General features: G+C 28.5%; 1 protein-coding gene across 10 annotated transcripts in view; it reads right to left on the bottom strand.

Moving 5' to 3' along the window:
• Nucleotides 1-2,041: 2,041 nt before the first annotated feature.
• Ogdh (oxoglutarate dehydrogenase Nc73EF) overlaps nt 2,042-25,027 on the bottom strand; it is a 156,308-nt gene continuing 133,322 nt past the window's right edge. For 8 of the 10 annotated variants that reach the window (XM_075377602.1, XM_075377598.1, XM_075377597.1 and 5 more), the window contains 5 exons: nt 22,654-22,817; nt 22,384-22,531; nt 20,307-20,461; nt 13,150-13,290; nt 2,042-4,819 (listed from right to left, as the gene is read on the bottom strand). In XM_075377602.1, the coding sequence (XP_075233717.1) occupies nt 4,720-4,819; nt 13,150-13,290; nt 20,307-20,461; nt 22,384-22,531; nt 22,654-22,817 (708 nt within the window). In that variant the 3' untranslated portion in view covers nt 2,042-4,719. The remainder of the gene's footprint in view (nt 4,820-13,149; nt 13,291-20,306; nt 20,462-22,383; nt 22,532-22,653; nt 22,818-25,027) is intronic. The other 2 variants (XM_075377604.1, XM_075377605.1) reach the window with 1 other exon arrangement.

The following is a 25,027-nucleotide window of genomic DNA, read 5'->3' as shown; positions in this document are numbered from 1 at the left end:
CTTTCTAGAAAGAATTTATTGAAAAGCATTGGCAGTGTGTACAATAAAAATCATTACGCTTTAACAAAAGTGTTAATTGGCTACTGTTACCAGGCCTAAAGATATCAATACTGCCAACGACCAATGAACTTCAGTTTCAGTTCAGGGTGCAATAAATGTGAGGATGGTGGTCAGGAGCATTCAGACAGAATGTGTGGTAACAAATGAGTGAAGAGTGCATTCATGAGTATTCTGTTTTGGGATAAGTATGATGTTTGCAGTTAAGTACGGGAAGCTGTTTGTAGTGATTAAGGGACAAAGTAATATTACTCATTCATAAAAGTGTTGGCTAGTTTCTTTTTTTAAATATATAAAAAAGAAGTTATTGTGCAGTTATGTATGCATATAGCAAGTTATACTTCTTTGGTATGAATAAAAAAAGAATTTTTTTATGCATTCAAATAAACTTGAACCGAGTCAAACAATTGATTGACGACATTAAATACCATGAATAAAAGTTTCAGTAAATAACAAATAAAAAATATTTATTTTATACAGTTTAAAAAGTATTCATTTTCATATAAAACAAAGTTCATTGAATATATTTTGATTAGTTCAAATCTTCATGGTATGTTACATTGGCACGTGCAACTTCCATTACTTGCTAAAAATACACTCTTATCAGTTTCTCCTTATGCGCCAAAAGAAGTATAACATCAATAATTCTTGTATAAAGTGAACTGTTAATTTTGTAATTGTTAACTTACAGTTACAATCTCTTATTATTTTGCATTAACTTGTATTAGCTATTGTAAAGTGTATAGTAAAACTGGAATTGTATTTTGCTATTTATAATAATTGACCTATTTTGTGCATTATAAATTAATTAACAGTAAATAAATTGTATTTGTAAGAATTTTTATATGTGCTATCTTTTAATATCCTTGTTGAACTGCTAACATGTGACAATATATATAAAAACTGCATACAAAAATTGCTTTTATATATTTTGGTTTTATAATATTTCAAAAACAACTGCCAGCTACACTAAGGAAGAAAACTATTTTCTTATTCAATAAAAAGGCAATAATTTTTTTTTTTTTTAAACGATTTTTTATCTGTTTTGTAAACAATAATACATGTAATGTACTGGAAAAGAAAAATCAAAATGTTTAAAGTTATCCAGCCAAACTGCACTAAAAACAGTCTGCCATCACAGAATTAAAAAAATACCAGTTCTATGGTAAAGTTACCTTACTTCATTTCCATAGCAAGTTAACACTAAAATTTTATTTTAAATTGTATTTTGATCTTCTTACATCAACTTGACTTGATTTGTAAACAGAACCTAATATGAAAGAGAACTAATTCTTACTCTACATTTTTAATTAGTACCTAAAAAAAAAAAATAAATAACTGTATTTTATAAAAATAGCATTTGTGCTGGATCTGGGTGATTGCTAAACCAGTTCTACATACATTTATTAAGATCTGTGTAACAGGAATATACTGCTTTTAGTCCAAATGGTAGCTCGCTAAGTTGTCAGGTTGTTTTATTTTTGTAAGTTTTTATTAATAATACAATATAATTATCAGCTTTAGTTTCTGCAATTTTTTCCTTCAAATTTTGAAATTCTTTAATACATTTTATGAAAAAGGTTAAAAGCATATTTTTTAAATTGTGATTATCTCAGGTTCATTTGATCCTTCATCTGAGTATTTCACAATCATTGAAAAATTATTTTTATGAAAATGAAAAAATCATTATTGCTAATGTGTTAGAATAGATGATTTTAATTTAAGAAAAATATGTTTAAAGAAAAATGTTTGAGAAAAGAAAACAATTTAAATGCTTGAAACCAAACAAAAAAAAAAAATTAAATAATGTGCTGAATAAATGAACACAAAAACACATTAATATAAGGGATTATTTAATTATAAAAGAAGCAATAAATAATCTTTAAAAAAACCAAAAAAAAAAAAAAAAGAACAGTTATATATGTTATAAGGGAAAAATTTAATAAAAAAAAGAATAAGTTTATTAAAATAAGCATAGCAATAGTGGTGATTAAACTATTTATTTAAATAATAATTCAGTTTTTCTTTGGAGTCCAAATGTTTTTCTGGCTATACAGTAACAATGAAGCAAACTGTATACATAGATACATTTATCAACTCTCAAAATCATTTACACATGAAAATTCACAAAAAATATATCATATTATAACATAATAATTACAACAAAAATACATGTTTACAACATAAAAATATTTTATTTCACAATCAACCATCATATCTTACGCTTTTCTATTATTCACTTATTAAAAATAAATAACAAGACACAAAAATAAAATACAATTTTTCTATTTATAATTTTTTTGTAGCAATGAGTATCCAACAACGTATTTATTTACATTATTAACAGAAAAAAATAAATAACAGCATACATAATTACAATTTTCTAATAATTTTATTATTTTTAAGACAACATTACTTAATTTGTATTTTTTAAATAAAATTATACATAATAAATTAAATCACGTCAAAAAAAAGTTTCTTACAAGAAAAAAACACCTTAACATATTATTTATGTAATAAAGAGATAACAAACAATAATTTAAATTACAAAAAAAAATTATATCTTTCAATCTTTTAAGATTATATTAATATTTATTTATATAAATGTTAATGATTGCTTTCGTTTGCTGTGACACAATATAATCTCTTTAGATCTTAAAATAGGTGTTTAACAAGCTGAATCTTAAACAAGATTATATTAACCCTTTTTTTAAAATACATAAATTTTTTTATTTTTTGTTTTAAACTTGAGATATTGCGACTTAATATCTATAATAAATGAGTGCTTAATATTTATCTATATTTATCACATTACATTTATTAATAAACTATATTTATACTACAATTACTTTAATAAAATAAATCTGTTAAATATACATAAATACATAATAACAATACTATTTATACAAAACAAAATTACTATTATAGATTATACACGTATATAATGGGCTACGCAAATCATAACAAATATAATGTATGATTTGATACTAAAATAGTTTTCTAAAAAATAAATTTAACACAATCTAAATAAAAGAACAAAAAAATTGCTCTGTATATATTAAAAAAAAAAACTTTCTTTAAACAAATTATTTATATAGTGATGCTTTTATAATTCTAGAGCAGACATAATTTTTAATTAATTATTTTTCACAATTTTGACAGAGGCTTTTTTTAAAATAAATATTGTTAGTATATAGTAAATACCAGCTAAATGTGTTATTCTTCTACTTTCTTAAAACTTAAAAAAGCAAATATAATTTTTTCCCAATAAAAGAAAGTCAAAAGCTGATTTTTAAATATTATTAAAGCAAAAAAAAAATTTAGAGGTTAACAATTTATTTATTATTACATTTTTTAAATTAAAAAAACTCAAAAGTAATTTACCAAGAACTGTTTAATATTTGGTGAGTCTCGATCCCTAAAAGACTATACCTGGGCAAATATAATAGTTTTACAACAAATAAATGCCACTCTGCTAGTGAGTAGTGCTTGAAGAAAAACAATTATTATATAACAGGAGCAGGTTACAATGACATCATAATCATATTTTCTTGGTAGAAAAAATCTAATAAAGTTAATACATTTGCATATTTTATGAAAATTAACGTAATCCATGAGTAAATACTAAAATAATAATAATAAAAAAGGAAAAACCATAAATATTATATAAATAAATAATTGTACTTTTTTCTTATGTTTGATTAAAAATAAATGATAAATCAATTATCACAAGATAAATTATAAATTAATCAATTATTATTATAATAATAATTACTAAATAAATATACTACCTAAAAATAAATTAATATCATTATAGATATATATATTTATGTACATAAACACATCTGGGAGGAGGGGAAATGACATTAATAATAGAACAGATATCTCATGGCAATTAAAAAAAAAGTTGAATTATAAAATTAAAATAAGGATTACAATGACCTCAACCATATCCAATAATTTTTACATTAGATTTACAAATACTAAACTGAAATTAACAGTAGAATTAATAGCAATAATTCTGTCATAATTATATAATATTTTCAAAGCGATGACTTTGAATCCTGTGATGTTTGTAATCATTATAATTACAAATTTACATTGGTTCAATTAATGCAAGCATCATACTAAGTGACAGTGAGAAGAGTTCTTAAACTGGGGAAAATTTTTGGAAAACAATTCTAAAATAATATAGGATACATATGACACTTTTTGATTTTTATTTCTTTTGACTCTATTGCAGTTAACCTTACAACCGTGACAAGGGAGGGAAGAAATGATAAATCTTCAATACAAATTACTCTTCTAAAACATGTAGTCTCATTTAAAAATACTGATACGGGCAGCAGTAATAATTATTACAATCAATTAGTTCTTAAAATATATATATATATATTTATTTTTAAAATAGATTATTCCATTTTAAAAAAGATTCATTTCACAGGGATTACATACATGTAAATAAAGCCAAATATACAATCTTTCTATTATTACAAATTTTTCTAAAGTCAATAAACACTTCCAATAATAAAACGAAAAATATCGATAAAAACAGTAATATAAAGCGTGATTTTTTAAATAATAACTGGAAATATTCATCATACAATTTTTTTTTGTCATAATTTGCTCATTTATACTATTTAAGTGAATGTTTTTAATTATTTAAATTTTAATTGTATCTTCTAACAATGCAGATAATTCACGCAAATGTTGCATCTTACTTCCAGTTGCAGGTGATGCTGCAGTTGGTCTTCCACAGTATCTGAAAAATTTTTTTTTATTACTAACTTGGTGCACATACATTAAATATCTGCGATTATTATTCATCTATGACACAATTTATAACAAAATATGAAGTTCTATAATGTGAACTTAGCCTAATCATTCACTACTTGTGAATGATTGATTTATTTGAAATTATATTGCTTTTCATTAGGCTATAAAAAAAAAAAAAACTGTATTTATCTCATTGGCCAGAGATTAATTACAAGTTTGTTACACAGCTCCCACTGTTATAAGGGCATTTAACATTACAGTCTACCAGTAATGTTTTCATTTCCTTTTAATGTAACAAAGCAAACAGTGAACACAATTAACTTGTATTGCTTTCTAGACACTGACTTAGTGTTATCAATACCTATTCAATTATTTTGAGCAGGTAATATTATTTATTCCGGAGTCATATGAAACACTATTGAACATAGTAATATATCACTAAACTGATATAGAAAACAACAAAAATACAAAAAAAAACAATTATTATATTATTATTATTATAATAATAAAACAATTATTATTATTATACTCATATCTGAATATCATGAGTAGCAATATTACCTAATGAACGCATCATCACTTTCTTACCCGTATCATATCAAAAAGAACAAGGAAATACCAGGTTGCTTGGTTTTTTGCTCCCTAGAAAGCAACTTTAGTACCCACCAAAATACTGTTTTTTATTAGTTCAAGTAGTTAAATTTTCATAAAAAATAGTCCTTGAGATTTTCAGGAAAAACAAAATGAATTCAGCTATACACAACAAATTATCATTAATCATAAATAGCTGTCTTTTATGAACAACCTTCATTTAACTGCCTGATTAATTTTCTCTCCATACCACCATTCATGGTGTTTTGTTCTGGATACCCTTCACATGTAGTAATGAATTTTAGTTGGTTTTATGTTTAGTACATAAAAAATCTGTTTCTAAAAACCACTAGGCTACATGGCTGTATGATGCAGTAAATATTTAAACAAACACCTGATTTTTTATTCTTGTAATGGCATCTATGGTTTAATAAAACTCACACTCGATGTACACATATGAAATGATGTCACAGCACTCCTACAGAAATGCTCATTAACGATACAAAATTTCTGAATATATCTCATGTAAAAAAAATGTTGATCAAAATAGATCGAATGTGAGAGTATCAAATTACTGTAATCTATAACATATTAATCAATTAACTTTCAACTAATAAAATAAAGAGAACATAATACATCAGTAGACATTAAGGATATATACATACATAACGTTTTTAAAACATTACAGGTATATTTAAATGAACAATAATTACATTAAAACAATAAAATCCTACCATACATATTTTACTGTGTAACAAAGAAAATAAACCACAAGTTAATTAGAACATAATTGATTCATTAAACAACTAAGTGTTGTGTTGACATTATAAGAGAATATTTTTTAATTTATACATTTGGGGGAGGGAGGAAAAATAATAATTTTTATTGGGATTTGCACAGGACTAATGGGTGTTCCAAAAGTGGCTTTAGGATTTTAAATGATTACAACTATAAAATGTTTTCTTTGTATCGGGTAAAATATTATTAAGAAGAATTACACATTCCTTGACCAGTTTTTGGAGAATCTTAAACAAGTATTTGCATTTACATGCATCCAAAATTAAATTCTCTCAAGAGACCCAAAATATTTTGAATTGTTTGATTTTTATACATAAACAAAATTCTAAAGCCATTTTTGGAACATCCTATATAATGACACATAGTTATAGACATTAACTGGCCAGTCACTACATTTTATAAGTTTCCAAAAAATTAAGTATCAATGACTCACAAATGTCAGATCTGAGTTCTTTTTTGGGTGGATAATTCTATAAACATATTACTTGGTAGTAAGCTATTATAATAATTTTTTGTAATAGCACCCAACTTCTTCAAACTTTACAAATTATTATATCACAACTTTTTATAATCATATATTCTAATCGATTAATTGATCTAAATAATAAAAATATAAGAAACGTATTCTTATACCTTACTGATTTATTTTTTAATGAATTAACATTTTCACTTACTTTTGTCATCAATTCTTAAATAAATCATAATGAAAGTAGGTACATTACTTATGCATGTGTCAAAAAAATAAATTTTTATTTTTTTGACAGATGTAATTTTAAAATTTAGCGAAGTAGAAATTATAATGGTGGTAAGTCCAAAAATCCCATTACTAATAGAAAAATAGAGAACAGATTAATAAGAAACGAATTGTCTATCTTGAAATTTCATATTTTAGATTATAAATAAATTATTCTAAATCGCAAACTTCAAAGGCAATTATTTATTAAAAAAAAAAACCAAATGGCAATTTAAACAAGGTGAATACATCTAGAAAAAACAAATTATTATTATAACAACCACTCGCTATTTAATCTTTTTTTTATTTCTATAATATAACTTGTAGGTATGGCTCTGGCTACAAATAAGAAGAATGATTTATCTGCTTGTGTAACAATAATTTTTGTTTTAGATTTTAGTAAAAACCGGACCCCTGCTCTAATGAAATCATGAATTATAGGGCTCTAAGCCTTTAGTTTCCTTTTCTTTTGTACAAACCCTGGTCAAATCTACACAATAAACTGACACCCATAAAGTTCAATAATAATTAACTGATTATGAAGCTTTAAGTACTTCATCAATTTCCAGGTATTTATCCATAGAAGGAATAAAGAATAATAAAAGGGAGGCAGGTATAGGAAAAGCATTTTCAACCACGTAAGGACTGCTACTGAATGGGAAAGTTAATTGTTTTATCCAGGACAAAAAGTTTTGCCCGTTACTTCTTTGAAATTGATTTTGATAAATACTTTTCTAATGGATTGTTATAGTAAGAAAAATGCATTGCATTAATATGAAATTCCTCCAACAGTTATTTCTAAAATGATTAATGTGAATGATAACATAAACACTTCTAATTGAATAAAGTGAATTAAAATAATAATAATTTTGTGAGAATTGTTAAAAATATAAGCAAAATGATATGAGTAACATCACTGTTACAACCATTATTAACACTTTCGATCCAGGTGTCAAAGTGTAGTGAGCAAACATTGTAGAACGCCATGTGCTGTCACATACATGGAGCAGAAAGCTCCATTAATTGTTGTTGACATATACTGTATTATGGGTAGTCACTGGTATTATGCCATTTTAAGAATATGCCGAGGCATACAGTTTGACATACTTTTTCTTCATTGTATTTGCTTTTTCACATTTTTATATGATTTTTCAGTTTTAAGATTTTTTCTCTTTTTTTCATGTGAAACGGAGAGCTTTTCAAACATTTGACCTTGAGATAGGATTACTTTCCAAGCAGAAAAAGGATTATTTTATTTTTTCTTATATTATATTTTGTCATATGCATACTTATTCCCATTACATTTTTCAAGATTGTAAAAACAGTCTATCTTCAAATATTATATAAATATCTTTTAAAATGTCAGCATAAATTTGCAATTTATTACCATCTGCACATACGAGGTCTGTTCAGAAAATAACTGAATATTTTTAATTAGGAGCCAATGTTGATATTTAGTAACGTATGATTGCCAGCACGTGTTCCACCACAACCTTCTCTGTAACCACATGGATTGTTGATATTTTGTTTAATTTTTGTGTTGTTGTTGTTTGAGTGCAACGTGTTTAAGTGTTAGTAGCGATTTTTGTAATAAGCAATTTTCAGGAGCAATGATACAACATAAAATTTTGCCTGAAACTGGGGAAAAATTTCACAGAAATGTTGCAACTTTTGAAACAAGTTTATGGAGATGATACTCTGGTTGTAAGCAATGTTCCGAATGGTTTTCACGATTTAAAAGTAGTTGTCAGTCAACTGAAGATGACCCTTGACCAGGAAGCCCATCGACTTCAACTGATGACACCCACATTCAGAAAACCAATGAACTGGTGCATGCAAATTGCAGATTGACTGTCAGAGAACTTGCAGAAGAGATTAGCATCTTGACTGGATCATGCCATGACATTTTGACTGAAAAATTGAACATGCATAGAGTTGCAGCAGTTTGTTCCTAGTTTGATGACCAAACAGCAGAAAGAACATATAGTGGATGTGTGTCGGCAACTTCTTGAAGAAGTCGCAATAACAATGAAACATTCATCCAAAGGATCATAACGGAAGATGAAAGCTGGGTTTACAGCTATGACACAAACAAAAGTTCAAGCATCACAACGGATGGACAAAGGATTTCCAGACCCCAAGAAAGCATGCCAAGTCTCAATCCAATGTCAAAGTGATGCTTTCTGTTTTTTTCTATTTTAATGGAATTAATTTGAATTCTTGTTTCAAGGTGAAACAGTGAAATGCGCGTATCATCAAGGTGTTTTACAATGGTTAAGTGAAAAATTAACAAAAAGAGACCAGAGTTGTGGCGAGACAACTCATGGTTCCTTCACCACAACAATGCGCCTGCACACTCGGCTTTGTCAATTCATCAGTTTTGTGCCAAAATCAGATGACTGCTCTCTCAGTCTCTCTACTTGCCAGACCTGGCTCCTTGTGATTTTTTCCTTATTTCCAAAATTAAAATCGGTGATGAAAGGACGAAATTTTTAGACTATTGATGATCTTAAAGCAAATCTGTCATGGACCTTAAGGTCATTTAAAATGAAGTAATCCAGGACAGGTTCACGAAGTGGAAAAACCACTGGGAAAAGTGTGTGAATAGGGGATGGGAGTACTTTGACAGGGCAAGGACCAATAATTTGTAAAATTAATAATAAAGATTAAAAAAAATGAAGTTCAGTTATTTTCTACCATTATTTTTTTCTAAAAAAAAGACCTCATACAATTTTTTAAGTTATGGTTGAAGAAGAAAATTCACCACATAGACTTGGTGAAATTTCACTATGTTCAAATCTGAATATGGCAAAAACGTTCCCTTCATTAAAATATGGTGATGGTGGATCTTACTACATGTAGAGTTTTATTAAGTTTCTGCAAGCACTGTTGAATAGTAGTCGACACCTGTTACATGGTAATGAATCTTTAAATTCTGTGCCAACATCAACTACAGGGTGTTCCATATAAAACGCAACCCAACCTTACATTGGTAGGTATTGAAATAATAAAAAGGCATGTGTAAATGTAAATGTAATTTTTATTATTACCATCCGTTACCTTACATTTAGAGCAAATGTTGGAAGTGGCTGCTATCTTCTTGAATACAAGCTTCAATTCTTTTTACAGTGTTTCTTACAACTTTTTTCAAAGTTTGTGGCTGGGTATTTAATACAGCTTGTTCAATATTGACTTTCAATTATTCAAGTGTTCGTGGTTTGTTGCTGTAGACATTTTCTGTGAGGTAACCCCATAGAAAAAAATCCGCCGCAGTCAAATCTGGAGATCTTGGTGGCCACAAGCCTCGACTGATAACACGATTACCAAAGAATTCCTCAACGAAATCGGAAGTTGAACCTGCGTAGTGCGATGTCGCACCATCATGTTGTAGCCAGCAATGTCTGTCTTCCTCTTCTAAGAGTGCAATGAACTGAAATAAAATATCCTGATATCGTTCTGCATTAATGGTGTACTCAAAAAAAAAATAGTACCGATTATTTTCTTCCGCGATATCGCGCATCACACGCCCAACTTCTGCGGGTGTAATTGTTTTTTGTGATAAACATGGGGATTTTCAGCACTCCAAATTCTATTGTTTTGGCTGTTTATGTAGCCATCCAAATGAAACCGTGCTTCATCTGTGAAAAATAACGAATCCATAACATTAATTCCCTCACACAGAAATCGACGAAACCGTTGACAATATTGTAGCCGTTTTTCTTTGTCGGGCTCAAGAAGTCGATGAACCGTTTGAATGCGATAAGGTCGTAATTGTAATTGTTTGGTCGCCCGATGAACAGTTGATTTAGACAAATTAATTTCAGCAGACAAACGTCTGATTGATTTATTTGGCGAGGTGAGTAATCGGTCTTTGATTTCAGTGACTGTATCTGTATTCAACACTGACACAGATCTTCTGTGTTCCTTGTTATTAACAGAACCGGTCTCTCTAAATTTTGCAACTAACCTTAATACTGATGTTTTGTTAGGAGCTGGTTTATCTGGGTACTAATGGAGAAACAAATCTTGCACTGCAACCACTGATTTCGTACTGAAGTACGACTCAACAATGAAAACACGTTCATCTAGCGAAAACACCATCTTGTCTCTAGCAATACACTGAATGTTATGATTAGATTGTTGTTTCGATAGTGTTCTACTGCGTCGCCGCGATGTTCAGATGTTGGACGAGTCCATTTCAGTAACGAGTAGGAGAGTAAGCTTGACTTTTGAAATTTCATGGATGAGTGATTGATGGGTTGCGTTTTATATGGGACACCCTGTATTATTCAATGTAGCATTCTCAAAATTTTCCTAATTTTTAATAAATTAATTTAACGTAATTGATATAAGTAATGTTTATCCAGTGATGGTAAAAAAAAAACAAACTGGCAAATGAGTATCAACTTCCATCACAAAACTGTTGAAATTTTATCAAAATTTTTCCATTTATTTTCTGAGGTTGTGAATGTTTATAGTCGTTAGAATATAGTAATTTTTGTAGTAATAAAATTGTAATTTGTCTAAAATTGAAATTACAAGAAAATGTTATAATCTTACACAGATTGGTTTTGAGGATAACAAGATAGTTGTCAAAACTAACAGGGTTAAGTAAAACCTTGGTAGCTAAATTATTAAACCCATCGGGTTGGTCTAGTGGTTAACGCGTCTTCCCAAATCAGCTGATTTGGAAGTTGAGAGTTACAGCGTTCAAGTCCTAGTAAAGCCAGTTATTTTTACACAGATTTGAATACTAGATCGTGGATACCAGTGTTCTTCGGTGGTTGGGTTTCAATTAACCACACATCTCAGGAATGGTCGAACTGAGAATGTACAAGACTACACTTCATTTACACTCATACATATCATCCTCTGAAGAATTATCTAAACGGTAGTTACCGGAGGCTAAACAGGAAAAAGAAAAAGCTAAATTATTAAGCTAAGAAGTAGCGTTTATTTGATTTGGCTGATGCTTAGGTATTTCTGGGCTTGGGTGGGAAAAGGTTTGCAGGATTTTTACAGGTTGATTTTTATGAGGTTATTTTTTATGGGCTGAGGAAGGTGAACCTTCTTGCTTACAACCTTGCTAGAAGATTCTGGTAGCATTGGATAAACATCAATGCTTGCGTAAGAGCCTTGAAAACCACTTCAATTAATGTATTTGTTTATTTTGACTGCAAGACCCATACTGAAATTTTTGAATAAAAACATAATACATATATATCTCCACATAGGTTTAAAAATGCCACTTCTGGTCTCAATGTTAAATGTTGTTATCAAGAAAATTTTTTTTTTAGTGACAATCAAGGTTATGCTTTGTTCTTGATAAAACAAAACAAAAAATACTGATGTTAAACAAATTTTCATTTTATTTTAACTTTGATTTACTTGCATGTTAAAAGCTTAAGACAAATGAACTTGAGTGAAGTCTTTATCACATATATAAATGTTTAAGAGACTTTACTCAGATATTATTATTTTATATTTTTAAGTTTTTTTTTCCTGTATATGTAAACCAAACAGCATACAGATGCCATGGCATCTCTTTAGAGTACTATTGACACAATGTCACTATACTGTATTATTATGTAACCAAGTATTAAGTAAGTAAATATCACTGCCAAATGTTTAAAAAAGACTATCATTCTCTATTCACAAAATATATGCATGAAGTACTCTAATTTTCTCATTCAGAACTGAGAATTACATGAGTTCTACAAAAGAGGACTTAACTGTTTCTGAAAATTTCTCGAGAAGTAAAATTCCATGTTACTTGAAAGTGAGTCATTTATAACCTTTGATAACTTTACCTGTTTTAAATTTATTATAGCAAACGTTTACTTTCTGAATGACCTTAATAATCTTTAATGAATCTACTTAAAAAATAGCATGTAATCATTAAGTACATTAATTTTCTTCATTACAAAATATAATATGGAATAATAGAGTATCTGCCTTTCACAAAGTTCTGAGTTCTTCATTTTTTAAACCCTATAAAATTAATTTATCATAAAAAAAGGAGTTAGGATAGCAGTTAATTTAGGGCAAAGGCTTGCAGTTACTGGAGGGAAAATATGTAAATAATTTAATAAGTTTAATAAGCTTGAAACCATATTAGTTCAATATAATAAAATTAATTATATTAATATATTAAAAAAAAGATAATTTTTAGCTGAAAACTTTAAATAGCTCACCTAATTTTTCTTAAAGTAGTAGTTGGTGTTGTTATTGTGTTAGTCTGGTATATAGGAGGAGGGGGTGGTGTTGAGGAAGGTGAACTGCCAAACAGACTTTTAAAGAAACCTCCAAATTCTGGTTCCAGAGCTGGTGACCTACTGTAACCAAAACAATGATCCCTTCTACTTTTCAAAATCCTCACACCAAACAATGTAACACAATAACAACAACAATCACAAACCACCAAATAACAAACATAAATAAAATTAACTGTTTCTATACAGTTATTTGATTATTAAACATAGGTGGTATTTATTTAAAATCTTCAATGATAACTTTAATATAAATAAGAAAATCAACAATTAATGCATTTCACAAACTTCAGGATAAGTAATATAATCTTTCAACATGGAATACACACAACTTCATTTTCTGTCTTTAGAAAGAATTGCCAACAATATGAACAGTATTTCTGATAAGGTTTGATATAATTTTTTAAATACAATTCAGTGAATCCTTACAATTTTTCAAAATAAGTTTAATATTTTTAATGGAGTAAACGTAAACAGTGAATAAAGCAAACAAAGTTCTTGCAAAATATACAGCTGGGATGATAAAAAATCATAAGTATAAACATACAAAACTAATTAAGAATGCGAGTCCTAGCAAAAATAAAAAATCATTTAATTTTTCAAGATAAACTCTTTTTTATTTCTCAATCTCCTTTTAAGCTTATGCATTTCATGTATGTTCTAGTTGAAGTTGCAGTTTCACCATAATGTTTTTAGTTTTTCTTTAGTCTCCTGAGATGACTTCCCTTCATAAAGTAAAGTTTAATCAACACGTGAAACTCTCTTTCATCCATTTTTTTTAGAAATCACTTGCCTTTCTCAATTAAAACAGATGCCGAATACTGAGAAATTAACCGATCATGTCAAAAACTGGTACGCATTCATCCAAAAGATATTAATACTGAAAATCCCCTTGATATACACCAGTGGTGACAATTCTTGGAATTGCATGGACTTTTCAAATCACCCGGATACTCTGATATTGAAAACAGTTTATTAAGACAAAAATATATTACAATAACAATTTTTCAAACACACCAATGACTTTGGTAAATGGTATCATTTTTCAAGAGTTTTGGTACTTTCATATGCTGTAATAATAGGTTAACTTCCAACTAAACTCTGAAAGGATGCGTTCATGTAATTGTAACATTAAACGTTCAGTTATAAAAAATAATCCTATACAGTTCATTATCTAGAATGATATATATGAACCCTTCTTTCATTATATTACTCCTTTTAATTTGAGTGGTTTAAACAGGGTGAACCTCATGTTCTGTTATTCACAGCCTAAACTGCTGTAACAAAATGACTTTGTTTCCTTCAACTGCATTTAGATGTCATCTATCACAAAAATTATGAATAAAATCACTTTTTATTTTTTTTGAAAAATGCCAGACAAAATTTCAGAGCTATATTGTAATTTTCAACATCGCAAAACAATTTAAGATCACAAAACTTGTATTTTTATTTTTAAAATACATTAAATACATTGAATGCTTTAAATAACCCACCTAATTTTTCTTAAACAGTAGTTGTTGTTAATGTGTTAGTTTGATTTATAAGGTAATGTAATTTAATTTCTCCTAATTATTGAAATCAGTAGAATTCAAAATTCTGCTGAATGAGTATTTACCAGCATTTATAATATTAAAATAAATATAAATAAATAAAATAAGAAATTTATGGGAACAAAAAACAACCAAAAGATTAACAAATGCCACATATACATCAGTATTTATGAGGTTGATATGATTATATATATATATATATATATATATATATATATACATACACAGGGTGTCCCATATAAAACGCAACCCATCAATCGCTCATCCATGAAATTTCAATAGTAAAGCTTACTCCCTTACTCGTTACTGAAATGGACTCGTCCAACATCTGGACATCGCGGCGATGCAGTAGAACACTACCGAAACAACAATCTAATCATAACGTTCAGTGTATTGCTAGAGACAAGATGGTGTTTACGCTAGATGAACATGTTTTCATTGTTGAGTCGTACTTCAGTATGAAATCAGTGGTTGCAGTGCAAGATTTGTTTCGCCATAAGTACCCAGATAAACCAGCTCCTAACAAAACATCAGTATTAAGGTTAGTTGCAAAATTTAGAGAGACCGGTTCTGTTAATAACAAGGAACACAAAAGATCTGTGTCAGTGTTGAATACAGATACAGTCACTGAAATCAAAGATCGATTACTCGTCTCGCCAAATAAATCGATCAGACGTTTGTCTGCTGAAATTAATTTGTTTAAGAACACTGTTCATTGGGCGACCAAACAATTACAATTACGACCTTATCCCATTCAAACGGTTCATCGACTTCTTGAGCCCGACAAAGAAAAACAGCTACAATATTGTCAACGGTTCCGTCGATTTCTGCGTGAGGGAATTAATGTTATGGATTCGTTATTTTTCACAGATGAAGCACGGTTTCATTTGGATGGCTACATAAACAGCCAAAACAGTAGAATTTGGAGTGCTGAAAATCCCCACGTTTATCACAAAAAACAATTACACCTGCAGAAGTTGGGCGTGTGATGCGCGATATCGCGGAAGAAAATAATCGGTACTATTTTTTTTGAGTACACCATTAATGCAGAACGATATCAGGATATTTTATTTCAGTTCATTGCACTCTTGGAAGAGGAAGATAGACACTGCTGGCTACAACAACATGACGGTGCGACGTCGCACTACGCAGGTTCAACTTCCGATTTCGTTGAGGAATTCTTTGGTAATCGTGTTATCAGTCGAGGCTTGTGGCCACCAAGATCTCCAGATTTGACTGCGGCGGATTTTTTTCTATGGGGTTACCTCACAGAAAATGTCTACAATAAACCACAAACACTTGAACAATTGAAAGTCAATATTGAACAAGCTGTATTAAATATCCAGCCACAAACTTTGAAAAAAGTTGCAAGAACGCTGTAAAAAGAATTGAAGCTTGTATTCAAGAAGGTGGCAGCCACTTCCAACATTTACTATAAATGTAAGGTAATGGATGGTAATAATAAAAATTACATTTACATTTACACTTGCCTTTTTATTATTTCATTACCTACCAATATAAGGTTGGGTTGCGTTTTATATGGGACACCCTGTATAACAAATAAAGATTGCTTTGAAAATCATTTAATTACTGAATTCATTCACACTCAGTAAAGATAATTATTTCTAATATTGCTATAAATTATTATGAAACAATTGAGTTTTTATAAGTGATTACAGACTGAATCACCATTGTATTACTGGTAAGAAAATAAAGATGCAAGTTTCCTTCGTAGTTGATAAATATTTAATATTGGTAATTATTCCAAGAAAAAATATTAATTAGCTAACAAAATTATTTAATATAAACTCTAATCAAATTACGAACATTTTTATTTAATGCTACTTTAACGTAAACATAGCTTTGGCTTTTTTATTAGGTATAATCCAGCGAATTGAATTATTTTTCAGAATGCTCTTCAAAAAACGTTCACATTTACATATGCATGGATTTAAAAAATATGTAACTTTTAGATAGTAAAATGTGTTATTCTTAATAATTAAAGGAATTAAACAGGGAGTGTAGAAAGAAGATTGTTAATTATTTGCATCAAATTGATGGAGCAGACCATTCTCTCAGAATATCAATTTACTTTTTGTCAAGATTTAAGTTTGTGGTTTTTAACAGATATGATGGTAGAAACAAGTACTCATCAAATAGGTATATCTAATTGCATCTTGGCAACACATTGTTAGAGGCTGTTTCCAAAGTTTCTATACGATTATATTTAAGACTGGAATGGTTTAAGAAATTAAATATGACTGAATATCATCATTCTTACACATTTTAAGTTTAAAAAAAAAGGAAACTTCATAAAACAATGTTGACCGTAGATAATATTAAAAGAAAATGGAAAAATAAATATAATACAAAAGTTTTAATAATTCTCTATGTCCACACGGTATGGATGAAGTCCAATGCATGAAAATAAACAACAAAACGAAAGTAGTAAAATATATTAGAAATAACAAAGATGGACCACTGAATGTGAAAATAGGAGGAGAAAAGATTATGGAGGTAGAAGAATTTTGTTATTTGGGAAGTAGAATTACTAAAGATGGACAAAGCAGGAGCGAGATAAAATGCCGACTAGCACAGGCGAAATGAGCCTTCAGTCAGAAATATAATTTGTTTAACATCAAAAATTAATTTAAGTATAAGGAAAAGATTTTTGAAAGTATATGTTTGGAGTGTCGCTTTATACGGAAGTGAAACTTGGACGATCGAAGTATCTGAGAAGAAAAGATTAGAAGCTTTTGAATTGCGGTGCTATAGGAGAATGTTAAAAATCAGATGGGTGGATAAAGTGACAAATGAAGAGGTGGTGTGGCAAATAGATGAAGAAATAAGCATTTAGAAAAATATAGCTAAAAGAAGAGACAGACTTATAGGCCACATATTAAGGCATCCTGGAATAGTCACTTTAATATTGGAGGTAAAAGGAAAAAATTGTGTAGGCAGGCAACATTTGGAATATGTAAAACAAATTGTTAGAGATGAAGGATGTAGGAGATGTACCGAAATAAAACGACTAACACTAGATAGGGAATCTTGGAGCTGCATCAAACCAGTCAAATGACTGAAGACAAAAAAAATGTCCATACTTGGACATATGACATAAAGTCATAAATTTAGTGAAGTGAGGTAGTAATAAACTCAAATTCATTACTTAATAATTTATTTCATGACAGCATTTACTTGCTATTAAATCAATATCAAATCTGAAGCGATGTAATAAATAAGACTGCCATTTATATTCATAGAATACATTTTTTTTAATTTAATAAATTGAATGAAGTTTCTTAAAATATTTTTAATGCATTTTTGATTCTATCATTTTAAAACATAACCTGACCTTAAAATGAATTTTTTTTTTGGAAACTGCAAAAAGGAACATTAATAGTATTCTGTGGTAGTTTCTATATGTAACATCATTCAAGACAATATACAATTTTAAATTGAAATAATGATCTCATAAATGTTTAAAATTTTATAAATAAAAAACTGATTGTTTGAATTTTTAACATTCATTCCTGAGAATGATTTACCTTACTCATTTGCTTTTGTATCAGCTATAGCAAATGGAAAATTTGCCTTTTTAGTATCATGACTGCTGTTTCATATTTTAGGCAATGGTACTGTACTAAAACAACGTTTTATATTCCTCTGACAAATTCAGCCTAAAAGAAACAAGCTCTAAGGTTGTAGCTTTAAGCTCTTGCACATTTTTTTACAATCTGTTCAATGAAATTGTTTACATAAAAATAATAATGGATATTTTAACATAATATGATGAGACATGTGTTCAATAAATCTTTAACAGAATTCTTAAAATTTAATTATAAACATTTTGCTATCATTCTAGTATTAGGCAGGCTTGATCTCCACCATTGGTTAATTCTGAAGAGAATGAAGAAGCAAAAAAGTGATGATATGGAAAAATGATGACTTTTTGCAAATTACGTTATTATACTGCATCATACAGGAAAATCCACTGTTTTGAATAGGGTGCCTATGAAAATGGTTAAAATGCAAGTGCAAGGGATATAATACAGAGAATGAATGGGGAGAGATTATAGAGGATCTACAAATGATTGGAAGAAGCCTAAAGGACACACAATAACAAGATGGAAAAAGGATAAGGGTGACAGCAGAAGGAAGAAAAGAAACAGTAGTAGGTCAGGAAAAGATGGAAGATGCCTACTGTGCACACAGATCTGGTAGTAGCTAGCATGGAATCTGGATATGTATTTATGTGGTGTATACTCAGGCATATCTTATAAAACTGCATTTAAATTTAAAATCAATGTCCTATCCAAAACAAATGGAAATCCATCTTATTTTCTCTATTTAACACTTTTCTTTTTTTATTTGCACCATCCATTAAAATAGTTTTTTCTTATTTCTTTCTTCTTTCAACTTGTATTTCTAACAATATTTAAGGTCTTTTCATGGGATGCAGGATCAACCGGATTTTTTCAATTTTATGATTATCCAGAAAATTTATTGTTAAATTTTTTATTCTTTTCCACTTTCACATATCAAAAACCTTTCTCTTTCAACCCCCTCTTCTCAGTCAACATTTCTGAAATAGACATTAAAACACACCACGAATAATACTTTTCCCTTTTCTCTCACAGATACATTCTGAACCTATAGCAATTCTATTTTAAACTTCTTTCCCACATATCCAGTCACTGGTTAATTCTTTCAACATTTTATTATCACTGTTATTTTTTTATTAACATTTATTTTTAAAACTTTTTTATTTCTATAATTTTTCTCATCCTCAGTTTTTTATTTTTATATTTTCTGAAGTTTCCATCTTTGTTGTCAACCAATATACTTAAAAAAAAAAAAATGAAATGGAGAAAACATGTGCAGTCTTTTAAACTGAAATATTAACTGATTTTTCAGTGAGTAAAAGCTGATTAGGGAAATACACAAATATTAAAGTAAACAATACCAAGTTAAATTAATTATGCTTAAATTTAATCTACTTGACAGTGATAGGAAATCATGGTGAAGTATATGGATAAATGAACTGAATGGATATTCTAAATCATAACAGAAGCAATGCAATCTCGATAACACCAGAAAAAAAGGTGATGCAAATAATGTAAAACACATGTTACATGCATTTTTTATTAATAAGAAAAAGGTCTCTACAAATTTTTTATTTTTTTTTCTTAGATCTTGTTCATTTAACAATTATTAGAATAATATTATTCTTATAAACCCTTAAAATCTTCTCACAGTCATTAATGATATGTATCATACTTCATAAGGGGTGGGAGAGTGGGTTACTTTTTAATTAAAAGTAACTGTTTGATGTCAATCAGATTTTAAAAATGTAGTATTTGTAAATCATACAACTTCCATATAAAAAAAAAACTGTTTAATAATTGGGCAAGAACAACAGCTGCTCCCCATAAACAAGAATCTTCTCAATAATAATGAATTAAAATTTTATATGAAGAAAAATTCCAATTGAGAAATAAACTTACAATTTAAAATATTATAAATACTTACGAAATATCACGAGCACCATTCAGTGCAGTATTGAATCGAGGTTGTACATATGTCCATGCTCCTTGATTTTTATGTTCCTCTTGAGACCATATCAATTCAGCATTCGGATATTTAGCACATTCCTTCTTAACTAAATCATATGGGAATGGAGATATCTAAACAAAAACAAAAAAAAACCATAACATGCATTAAAAAACTAATGGTTTTTAATTACAAAAATATACTAATGAAAGTAATTAACTTATTTTCAGATCAATAATTTCACAAAATTGCAATATAAACAATTTATCAAAAAATAATTCATTTTTAACTTTTTCAAAAGGTTAGACAAAATGCTGACCAAATAAGTCAGTGGTCAGTGACTTCTTGGTTTTTATTAACTATAACAGAAAAATAACATTAATGGAAATAAAATCCATACAGTAATAAAACCTAGTTGGGCTAACAGGCAACTTTGCCTAATAAAAAAAGAAAAACTATAAAAGCAGAAGAAAAAATTGAAAGTTTACTAAGCCAATATTTAGAAATAAATGATAATTTTATTAACTAGTATTATGGTTTTTTAAGTGATATTTGACTTCTATGGTTATTAGCCGCTAATAACAATACACAACAGTGTGCTAATGAAACTGCATGTTAGATGCAGTTTCATCTGCACACCTATCCTGCTTCACACTTAACCTATCCACTTATTGACAGGTGGAATTCATCTGAAGATTTCAAACAAGAAACATGACAAATATAACTCTTTTCTCTCTTTTTTTGTTTGGCCTCTGGAACCACTGTAAGGCATTACTTTGGAGGATGATAAGTACAAATGTAAATGAAGTGTATTGTTGTGCAGTCTCAGATCAACCATTCCTGAGATGGTTGGGTTAATTAAAACCCAACCACCACAGAACACTCGTGTCCATGATCTAGTTTTCAAATCCATATATAAGTACTGCCTTCACAAGGATTTCAATCATAGAATTCTCGACTTTGAAATCAGCTGATTTGTAATGATGAGTTCATCACTAGACCAACCCGGTGGGTTATGACAAATACATCTACCTTCATTTAAAGTTTGTTACGTTAATTATTATGTCAAGAATAATGACATATTAAACATAACAATTCAAAGGCAACAAGGAGTTGTTTTATTTCATCATCATTATCATCATCCATACTCGCTTTAAAATCTACCACAATGTTTTATGATCCTCATGGGCAGAATCTAACAGGTTAATTTTTCTAACAATGAAATGGACATTTAAAAAAAATATTTTATTTATTTAAATAAATTAAAAACATGTTTATTTAATAAGTTACTCAGGATTAATAAGTAACTACTTTAAGAAATTAATTAACAACTATTTCATAAAACTATTTGAATAAACAGTTACACTAATAATCATCCTGGTCTATTCTAGAAAAATAATTTAAAAGAATAAATTGCAGTAACTAATTTATTGAATATGAATTTTCGATTAATACTATGTACTGATAGATGACTAGCTGTTTAAATTGTGACAATTTTTGTTTAAAACTAGAATTTAATCTTGGTAAGATCTTTTAGATGGACAGGAGTTCACTTCAGGGCCATTTTTACAAAGAATATCTAGTGATAAAATGAAACTATTGAATAACATTGATTAAAAACAATTCAATACTGGAAGAAAATCAATAGCAATAAAGTGACTGAAAATAGTTAGGATTTCTAAAACATTCTGCTTAAAGTTCTTTTTTAATTCATTCTATCACCTAGCATAAGAATTTTAACAATGTTGAAACAGTGATGTTTCAAGAAGCTTAAATTTGACAAAATTAAACTTCCTAAGGATCTTTTGAGAAAATTTTTCATCAAAAGATCTTGTTTCATACTGCTTCAAACATAAAACAAAAATGTTAACAATTTAAGAAATTAGACAATAAACAATTATAAAACTAAACAAAAATTACAAAAACCAAGCAGAAATAAAATACAGAAAATTATATTTGTTCAATAAAGTATGCTCAATAGTTTTGCCTAATTAAGATTAGACAACGTATGATATCACAGAATGTTTTTTATTAGAGAAAAGAAATGTTGATATACCTGTTCAATTCTTGTGATAGCAATTGAGTCATTCAACTTCTTTTCATCACGGGCCTTTTTCAAGTCATAGTACACTTTACCAGAGCAAAAAACAACCCTCTTAACAGATCCTGGATTTTCACTAACAGGACCTTCATCTGGGATAAGCCTAAAATAATAAAAGTAATAGTTAAATACAATAAAACAGCTATTAAATTCTTTGACCTTAAAACAATTAAATAAAAATTAGACTTACACAAACACACAAATAAGATAAAACAAATTTTTTACCTAAGGAATTGTGTATTTTCAGTCATTTGATCGAAGCTAGATTTGGCTTCAGGATGTCTCAATAATGATTTTGGTGTCATCAAAATAAGAGGTTTACGGAAAGGAAGAGCAATCTGTCGTCGCAAAATGTGGAAATAGTTTGCTGGGGTTGAACAGTTAGCTACCTGTAAAACAGTCACATAGAATAACTACCGTATTAAATCTTTAATAATGAAATTCTACAGAATTAATACATATAATTCATACTGACCAAAAGCCAAATTTTTAATCTAAAAACTTATTTTCAAAAATTAAGATGTAGCTCATATTTTATGAGCTATATTTTTTTTTATCATGTTTTTTAACAGTTCTCTAGGAGTTGTGTTTTATTTGGTTTTTCCAATGGACTAAACCAATGCAACTTTGGGAAATTTTAAAAAACATATTCAACTACAGTTTATTGATAGATGCCAATAGGTTGCTGCCGTATTTCCTTACAGCCTATTATATTCTTAGGTCATTGTTTATAATTTAGTTTATGATGTGATTTCATAATAATATATGTATATGCAGTCTCAACTCAATAAAACTGTCTTTTTCTTTACAGATTTTACCATCCTCAAAATTTAAATAAATTATTAATTCAATAATAAGACGCTAAATAATGTAATAAATATTCCTTAAGTTTTTTCATATTTTAAAATGAGCTTAGGAGCTTATTTTAATTTAATCACTTAAATAAAACAGTAATTTACAATTATCTTGGATATACTATTTTACAATTAAATAATATTTATATAATTTATTGATAAGACAACTATTATATAAAGTAACCATTCATCTCATATGAAACTGGTTTTCCATCAGTACAACCTCAACCAAACATAAAATTTATAGATTACTTATGAATAACACATCAGAAGCTTGTTACAGTATAGACTGTACTTTTGAAAATTATGTGCCAAACATTTCACTAACCAAGGCACAAATCAGCAACCTGTAAGGCTATCCTTAAGTAGCAATCAGGTCCACCTCCATGGCTCAAATTTAAACATGCATGAAAATATAGTGCCATGTCATGTAGGTAGTAGAAAACCATCAGATCATTGTGGAATGGTAGATTGGTTAGGAGTGCATTGTAAGACTGTAATACAAGCCTCTTATAAAACCAGAGCTAGTTAAGCAATATGAAAAGATACTGACTGTCTTTTCAATTTGTCTTGACTTGAATCAGTCTAGAGCATATCATTCCTGCATTGTTTATAGTATTTATAAGACAATTTGTTGTGTCATTACGTTTGTCTTGTGGCACTTTGAATGGAATATTGACCCTAGATTTAAACCTTTGTACAAGATTCAGGCGATCAAGGAATTGAAAACATATAATTTTTATGGGCGAGTTACCATTACTGAACAGTTTTTAGCAAAATGTGGCAAAAAAAAACTGAAAAATCTTCAGATGTTTGATGAATTCTTGTCTTTTTTATCAGTGAATGTTACTGTAAAAATGACTGAGGATTCGTTTTTTTTAAATTTGGTGACCAGTGTGGTTACTGAACTTTGGAATGGGTTAGCAACATGATAACATTTCTGATATGATGAAGTGAAAAATAATCAATTTACATGATTTCATGTGGTTCCAACAGGATGGAGCTACAGTCTGCAGTGTTAGAAAATTGATTACTGTTCTACGAGATCCTTTTTTATTTCAAGAACAGTGATATGTTTTGACTGATGAAATCACATCTTTTGGTAGGAGATTTTTAAAGAGCCAAGTATTTTCTCATTGTCCTCATATTATCAATGAAAGTGGAGGCTAAAATTCATGAAAAGATTGATATGGTCTCCATCAAAATGTTGCAGCTAGCTTAACAAATTTGCGTTCATAAATAAAATAATCCATATTCATTATTGGTTTCTGCCTACATGATGTTGTCATTAAGAACTCTTTACGGTTGATAAAATGATGTAGTTTTTAAACTTTTGATAACCATATAAAAACAAAAATAAGTTTAAATTTAATTAAATGTTTATTTTTATCATCTGTCATGATGATAAACAGATTATTCAATCTGTGTGCCTTCCTGATACATGTATATACACATGTTTTATAATTACAGATGATTTTAAAAAACTAATTTCTTATTTCAAAATTTTCTTGTTATTGTAGTTTATAGTGCACTTTAAATAGTAATAAAATAAAAATTAAGAAACAATTTAATTAATGTATTTTATGAGAGCTGATTAATACACTATCAAGTAAACTTTGTAAAATATACCTTTTTTGAGAATACGATCTAAATAATAACTTTTTAAATTTCTTGAACATGATTCTGTTAATATATTTTAATAAAATAATTAAAAGCATAAGTGATGTATCCACCTTACCAGCAAA

This window comes from Lycorma delicatula, chromosome 10 (genome assembly GCF_047948215.1).
Source record: "Lycorma delicatula isolate Av1 chromosome 10, ASM4794821v1, whole genome shotgun sequence".
NCBI classification, from domain to species: domain Eukaryota; kingdom Metazoa; phylum Arthropoda; class Insecta; order Hemiptera; family Fulgoridae; genus Lycorma; species Lycorma delicatula.
The sequence above is the reverse complement of the archived record's forward strand: the minus strand, read 5'-3'. Positions and strand labels throughout refer to the sequence as shown.